Source organism: Oculina patagonica, chromosome 7 (genome assembly GCF_052425735.1).
Source record: "Oculina patagonica isolate OP01 chromosome 7, crgOcupat, whole genome shotgun sequence".
Taxonomy (NCBI): Eukaryota; Metazoa; Cnidaria; class Anthozoa; order Scleractinia; family Oculinidae; genus Oculina; species Oculina patagonica.
The window spans coordinates 25,789,105-25,797,548 of record NC_135764.1 but is presented as its reverse complement, the minus strand read 5'-3'; the positions used below and the strand labels follow the sequence as shown (position 1 = coordinate 25,797,548).

Here is an 8,444-nt window from a genome sequence, read left to right as displayed (position 1 = left end):
TCTCGATATGGGCAAACGATTCACTTGTACTCAAGAAAAATGTCAATGTTTTGTCGTTGAAAAAGCGAGAAAATGCCAAAGATCACCGTTCATCTAACTTGCTAATGGCTAAGAAGCTACACTTAACAGTTGGATTTATTTTACTTTTGGCTTTCTTTCGGACAACAAGAACTTTCTCGGGACATGTTGATCAAGGTGAGTTGATCGAAGATTACGCGCAGAGTAAGCTTATATTTAGCGTTCGAGTAGGTGAAGTTCATCGACTTTGATCTTCTGTGTACGTGTGGGACTCCTTACGCTGAAGGAGGTCGATTTATAATTGTCGCTTTTGTGTCCTTTTCACGGCATGTTGAGTTCTATTGACTAGCCTAAATTGTTATGGGAATTGTTTGAACGCGTTCGGCATGAACTATGCACATTGCATTGCTTCTATTTGGTAAACGTTCTTCGAGATCAAGAATTCTATTCTTTACGGCTATCTTAATTCAATAGAACTGAAGTTATTTCTCTTTGTAGAGAGATAATTTCTTCCCGCTGGGGTCAACTATAACAAAGTGGAATCGTAGATCATTTTAATAGTCGAAGACAATAAGCTATGTGAATTTGGCAGTGGTTTTGAAAACGCTCCAATGCGTGCATTCAAAACGAACAATCGCGGCTTTATTACTGTCGCTTTACTGTTGAGAGCTTAATTGTTAATTTACTTGTATTATTTTCAAGCTATTTCAGTCTATACCTAACCGTTGTGGTGAACTTGCGAGTCAAATCATTTATCGGTTCCTTTTTTTTCTTGTTTTGGGTGTAAAACGTATTACGCTCGATCTGAAATATGATATACTCACGTCTTTAGATAGAAAGGTAAATAAATATTCAAGTGGCTTGCTGTGTATTGATCACGATTCGCGAGAAAGCGTAAAATAACGACGTTCTTGCTAGCAAGGTTGGTTTTAGAGCAATAATTATATTAGGGACAAACAGTAAGCCAAGGGAAAGATATAGCATTCGTAGTCATGCGTTATTAATATTGAAAATCCGTGAGCAATAATTTAATAAAATTGATAATTTTGAAGGTTTATATTGCTCTTGCTTTGATTGAATAGCAAACGAAACAAAGGACACACTATCATTTAATCTACTAAATAAATCATCAAGGATGGAGAGTTTTGCTTATCATATGAAAAAAGTAATTTCTTTGTTTCGTTAACAAAACATTTACTTCATCTGTTACATGTGTGTATGTGGAAATCTGTTGAGGTGGAAATGGACAGTGTAAATTTCATAAGCTCTATGCTAGCATGCTTGATTTGTAGTCAAAATACCAATATAAGGGTGGAATTGGATGGTCGTTAATCATCCCGACAGCCAGTTTATCAATCATAGTAAGTAAGAACCGCAGTCGCCAGCCAGACGGTCACTGACACTTTGTTAAGAATATGGCTTTCAAATGAAAGTTTCATTGGGAAAGACATCTTTTTATGAATGAGTTAAAATATTAAAAAACTGTCAACCAGGTTGTTTACAAGTTAATTAGCACATTTGTTGGTTGACTAAATTATTTAAAGCACTGTTTTCATGGCTACACACCATCATGGTCAAACCTCGGCAGAGGCAGAGTTTGCAATGGGATTCCATTTGAACAATCATACAGTACCCCCTGAAATCATATGCACATTGGCACGCGTGAAGCATGAGTGCAGAATGCGTGTATCGCACACGAGAGGAACGAGACAAAACCGCGCGGTTCACAAACGAAACCTGCGCAGTACAGGGGAGTAGTTTTAAATAGACTCCTTCAATGTTCGTCAAAAGTCTTGGGATACTTCACCTCTTTGCTGACAAATGGTCATTCTCTACAGAGAAATCAGAGTAATAAAATTGTAAAATCTATGCGAATTATGATCACATATCCAAACCACCATTACAATTCTAATTTCCCCTTATTTTAATTTCATGAATATTTATTAAATAAATGCATTCGGAAAATTTGTTTTAAGATGCTTATTGTAATTTACACTGTATTCATTAGATAACTGATCTTTTGCCATTTAAAGGGGCTATGTCACGCAATTTTAGGCAATTTCGGCACTGACCAACTGATCATAGAATTAACTGAAATATCACAAAAATGGCTTAAAACTGTAGAAGAACTCAAAAGAAACACAGAAAGGCCAAAAAGGGGCATGGATGGGCAAAATTCGCGAAGATTAAAACAGGGCAATTGCGTTCAGGTAAACTTGAAAAACGTTGGCCAGACCTTTTTCATGTTTATCCCAATTTGTATGAAAGTGTCATTTACAATGCTCGAAAATCATCCTTGTTTATTATGTGGCCGTGATTTTGCCAATAATACACTTATGTCCAGAATTAAATTCAGGTATTGTTTAATGATCAGTACTTCATGTTTGACTGTGTTATTTGATATTTCCATATTACTTCATATTTGACAAAATTTGGTGTGTTTTGGTGAATTTTTATTAATAAGGACACTTTGTGATGCCTGTCATGAGGAAAGTGCATCTCATTAGCGTTCAATCCTGGACATATCTGCAATAATATGACTTTTGCTCTGCCAAATTGAAATTTAGAGCTCTTAAATTACCAAAATAAATAAAATTACCTAACATACCGTGACATAGCGTTCCTGTAATGCATTAGTTAACATCGAGGGAGAGAGAACTGTATATATATAGGAACTACATGTACCCTTCTGCTATGTAACCATTCAATGACATATGTTTGCTTTTCAGTTCCGTGGCACATTGGCTGTTTCAATAACAGCGAAGTTGCTGAAGATGCGTCTTTCAAACCTATTGGTGATGAAGATCAGATGACACCTGTCTATTGTGTCCGTCAATGTACTTTTAATGAGAGGTAAGTAGAACAATCTGGATAACAGATAGCTTCCACAAAACTATTAACTATTTTTTTTTTGGTTAACATGCATTAGCCTTTTATAAACAAGAAGATGGCAAGCTTGGGACTCTAAAAATAATACCGGTAGTATAAATTATAAACTCTAACCAAGGATGCGAGAAAGGAGAAATTCCTATAATCTCAGAGTTTTGGCAAGAAATGCATTGGGAATGAGGTCGTGTTTATCAAAACATGTCCTGGGACTGGAACCGGGATATGTTCGGAACGTCTTCGGAATACTTTGGACGTCTTTGGAAATCTTCGGACATGGTCGTGTCACCTTCGGAAATCCTGGCACATCTCATGATAAAAATCTCACGCCTTTGACCCAGAAGAAGTTGGCAGGTATATAGTAATTGACATTAATTTTTGTGTGTTATTTTTCCTTCACAGCTTCAGATATGCTGCAGTAAGGAATGGAAGCATCTGTATTTGTCTCACACAAATACAACAGAATAATACTATCAACCACACTTTCTGCAATGTTAGGTATGCATGCAACCTTTTTTATAATCTGACTAATAAACTACCTTCACTTCTGTGGACTCATTAATTATAAATTTCCTGGATTTAATGATACCAAGAGTGAGCCATGAGAGTCTGGGGAAAGCTTCCTTTTACTGTCATCAACGAAAAAAACGAGACTGAGAAACAAGACACTTCTGGGATGCGTCATGTTTCTCAAGGGATGCGTTTCATTACTCTCAAGATGGGAAGTGGTAACTAACATTTGAGCGGTTCTGTATTAGCACTCTGTTAAATGATCAGATAAAGTATATAGAAGTGTTTAATATAAAATCTGCACTAGTTAACTATCATGGGAATTTGAGCAGGAGTAAATTTGAGTGCAAGAGAGTCCATGGAAGAGTACAAGTTGGTGGTCTTGAAATCTTGGCGAAAGTTTTATATCTTAGCTCTTGTAGCCCCTATATCCACATACAAAATAATTATCTTGACTTACATGTATCGTTATTATACCTCACACATTTTCTAATGCACATAGTATTAATTGATAATTATTTTTAAGATCAAAGCAATTTTGATAGAATTACTAAGGCCGATTTACACGGTCAAGTTTTATATGATAATCTTAACCCTTGAAGCCCCAATATCCACATACAAATTACTGTATCCTGACGTATTCTCATTACCTCACACATTTTGTAATGCACGTAGTATTAATTGATAATTATTTTTAAGATCAAAGCAATTTCGATAGAATTCTTAGGGCCGATTTACACGGTACAATATTGTCGGATGCAGCAAGATAACGACACGCCTACGACAGTTGTAAACAAGTTGTAGGATTGATTTATACGACACAATTTGTGTTGTAGGCCTGTCGTAAGCATGTTGCAAGCATATGGCATGCGACAAAATCGTACCGTGTATATCGACCTTTAGTTGACATCAGGACTTCAAGAATTTTTGCTCGTTTTTTTTTTTGCAGTTGTCATGGTGATAAAAATATTATTTGTGGAGGAACAAATGCAAGTAGCATTTATTCAACCGCAGTTCCCTTGCTTGTGTCGCTTCACATCAATTTACCAAAACAAGTCAAAACAAACACCTCAATCACTGCTGATGCTGAGCTGTCAATCAAGAGACCAGGAGGTGAAGTCAGTAATTTGGACAGCATAAAACAAGGAAATCAAACTGCAGGCATCATTTTAATGAAATGGTATTTAGGGGACAAGTTTCAGAATAAAACACAACTTACTCTTCGGGGAAATCAGACAGCAACCTCAACTGTTTTCTTATTTGCAACACCTGCTAATCACAAAGTCTGCATTGAAGCATTTAATTTGTTTTCGCACCAAAAGAGGTGTGCTTTTGTGGGTGTGATTGCTCCTGTAAAAGGCTTAAAACTTGTTACAGTCTTTCAAGGAGGTAAAAAGCTGAGCCTCTCTTCGCCACTTTTGATTGCAAACTCTAAGAGTATGTTTTTAAAATATCTCACCGCAAGTGGGTCAAGACCTAAATTTAGATTTGACTTTGGGGATGGTAGTTCTCCGCTGACAGTCATGGACACTGCTTCTGACCGTTATTCTTCTGTATGCTCATGCGTTACTGTGTCTCACGTATATGACAGATGTGGTAACTTTACTGTCAATGTGACAGCATCAAATGCTGTCAGTTTGGTGTCTGTAGCTCAACCTGGTCAAGTTTATGTGGGATTGTCTGTCGAGAAGGTGGAAATAAAGAAAAATGCCGGGGATTGTATGTTTGTGGAAGCCAATGTCACTTCAAACTTGACAGCCAATGTCAAACAAGTTCCTGGGTGTGCTGTGTTCTTTCGGTGGAATTTTAATGATTCGTCACCTGATGTGACAACCACAGGTAAGCCAGCTAAGGGTGCATGCCATTGGGATGATTGGGATGTGTGCCTGCGAATAGTATTACCGTAAAGTTCCGTGTATAAGCCGCACCCGTAGATAAGCCGCACCCCCGATTTGGAAGCTCAAATTTTGGAAAAAAAAATATACAGACCATAAAGTTTGAAGATCAAGTGAAGTTCTATTGGTAAACAAACAAGGGCAAACAAGCACGGTTTCGAAACACTGACACGGTGGTTGTTGCAATGTTTAATATAAATTAAGTCTTACGAAAGCTAAATTTCACTTGTCATACCTCCTTTTTAGTTTGAGTTCACAATATCTTAAACTTGGATGCTCTCTTGATATCATTTTTTCGGGATTATGACTTCTAAACACTCCTGAAACACTTGTAATTCGTTCGAATCGTTCGCGAATGATGAATGCTTAGTAGCCAAGCTCTGAATTGTAGAGAGGAGTCTGGGCATTAAAAACAAACATGGCGGCATTTTCTTCAGAAGAAACCACGTTTTTATTTCAAGATTCTTGGAAACTGCTACCCGCAACAGGATAAAAACTTACTGCAGAATAAGAGTTTGTTAATCCAGCAGATGTATTTGCTGTGAAGGTCAATAAAAAACCGAAGCGGTCGGCCATTTGCCTTGTGAGTATTTGCGTTTTATATCTTGGTGCCTTCTCGCACGCGGCGGAAAGACATGATTCGAAGTGACTGGCACGCTTCACTGCAAACAGCTTTGCAGAGGAACTAAAAAGTAGTGAACAACAACAAAGTTTTCAGGTTGTTATATGTTTATTCAATGACGTCTTGAGAAGTTTTTTATGAATATTAATTAGGCCTTTGAGAACTCCAACCAGAGATGTTTCCGTAGATAAGCCGCACCCCCGATTTTAGACTTGAATTTAGAGGAAAAAGGTGCGGCTTATACACGGAACTTTACGGTAATTTACTTATTGTTTTGTAAGATACATACATGTAGGAAGTTTTTATATGTTGTTATTTCATGTCATGATTATAGCGGAGCTCCCAAGCGGCCCTTCAGGCCACTGAGCGGAGCCTCATAACCATGGAAAAAGGACAATCATGCATGCATAGAAATAGAAAAACCATGCATTTGATTTTTCATGGTCATCAAGGCTAGCGGTGCAACAAAGTCGCACAAACATGGCGGCCATACTCCAAAATAGGTTAACGCCCGCTTACATCATTCATACTGGACAGCCATAATATGGTCGATTGACAGCTGTCAAAACGAGGCATCTGCTGACCAGCAACACATGACCATATCGGGGGCTCGGATGTGGAACTCATCGAAGTCATGTGTTTTTTGAAGTTGGTTGCTTACCAGGTTTAAAGTGCCTATGAAGAAAAAATTAATTAATGCTTATTTGAAAGACTTTTACAAATAAAGAAGAATGGCGTTTACCGTTTTGAAATATCTTCTTTCCTTTAGGAGATATTCACGTTTTTGTGTTATGCAAATGAGGAAAGTGATGACGTCATAAATTGTTCCACTAAAAGATAGATCACAAAATCAAGGATATCTCTAAAAATATAAAGGGGAAATTTCTGAAACTTGGCATCAGTAGTGACCTTCCTTAAAGGTGCACGATGGCTCAAACTATGACGTAACCATGGCAACACTCTTGATTCCAGGCTCCTTCTAACATAAACCAAATATCTCAATTTGCAACCCTTTAAAGTGGGACAGAGGGTCCAGCTTGGAACACACATAATGCCCTATTACCTTAACTATTCTCATTAGCTTGTTGGGTGTGGATAATCTTTGATTAAGCAAAAACTGGGGATATCAGTATTAATTAAAATGGGTATTTGTAGCAAAACTGTTGTCATGGCAACGGCACGACATGTGTCATTTTGTGTCTTTTGTGGTGTACATTAATCGTGCCAAGTTTGAAGAACTCAGCTCAAATATTCCAAGAGATATTCTTGATTCAATGCTTCATCTTTTTGTGGAACAATTAATGACGTCATCACTTCGCTCATTTGCATAATATAAAAACGTAAATATCTCTAAAACGAAAAAAGATATTGCAAAAAGGAAAACGCCATTCTTCTTTACTTTGAAAAGCCTTTAAAATAAACAGCAATTATTTTTTACTTCATAGGCACTTTAACTTAAGTTTTTGTCACTGCATTGCGGGCTCCAGTCTTTTTTTCTGTCAATGGTCAGTCAATTAAGATTAACGTGAAAGCAAAGTGAATAACCAGGGAGCTCCGCTTTTAGGCTTGTATGTTGTTTTGACTTGAGGTATGAATGTTGTTATATGTCTTTGCTTTTTACACAAGCTCCACTGGTGTCTCACACATTCTCCAGCTCTCAAAGTCTTTATTATGTCACGGTTGTCGCATTCAATGACCACAGTAGAAAGAAAACAACACAGCAAGTATGTCTGCAAGAAAGACTGCAAGGTCAGTACAATGATATTTAAAACAGGGTTGACAGCTTAACTTGGCCACTAGGCTGGTATGCAGACTTTACCTTCTATAAATTGATAGAAACACTAATTGTCTTTACATGTAGCTTCAACATTTAATGCTCCTGTCATACAATATTTGTATTATTCAAGAAATACAAATTAAACTTACAGTATTGTGAAAAAGTAATGCACCCGAAAAGCGTGAATTTTGTTCTTTGTTCTCGCAAAATTTCACGCGAAAAGTCGCGTAAAAAGTTCACGTCACTTCGAGCGAAATTTCGCGAGAACAAAGGCCGATATTTCTTTGAATTTTCCTTACCTCAACGATAATTCGCGATAATTCGCAATATTTCGCTACTCGCTAGAAGAAAATTCGCGTGCAGCTCAACAGTAGTTTGGTCCCCTTCGATTAAAGTTCTCCGCGTGATTTCTCATTTACACATACCCGAGCTGAAGGTCGCTTGGCTCGTTACAAAGTGCGAGGCAGAATGGCATGCAAGCCATTCTAGTTAGCCAAAATAGAACTTGGGTTAGCCTAAATGGCACTCCAGTTAGCCTACAGTTAGCTTAAGCCTGCCGCACACTAGAGCAACTAGCTGAACTAACTGCCTCGCGTGCCCATTTGCTCAGCAGATTTCTCTCGTGTGCGGACATTTTTCGTGAGAATTCTGCCTCGCAAGGCCTTGAGGAAAATATCTATCGTGTTTGATATTTTTTGCCTCGAGAGGCAAAATCCTCAACGTGTGCGGGCGACAT

The 8,444-nt window shown here is 37.7% G+C and overlaps 1 protein-coding gene across 1 annotated transcript in view; it reads left to right on the top strand.

The window, feature by feature from the left end:
- Positions 1 to 8,444, top strand: part of LOC144660425 (polycystin-1-related protein-like) — a 66,989-nt gene continuing 58,545 nt past the window's right edge. Inside the window, exons 1-5 of the mRNA XM_078521040.1 lie at positions 1 to 195; positions 2,748 to 2,871; positions 3,307 to 3,402; positions 4,364 to 5,253; positions 7,558 to 7,680. Of these exons, the coding sequence (XP_078377166.1) occupies positions 105 to 195; positions 2,748 to 2,871; positions 3,307 to 3,402; positions 4,364 to 5,253; positions 7,558 to 7,680 (1,324 nt within the window). The 5' untranslated portion in view covers positions 1 to 104. The remainder of the gene's footprint in view (positions 196 to 2,747; positions 2,872 to 3,306; positions 3,403 to 4,363; positions 5,254 to 7,557; positions 7,681 to 8,444) is intronic.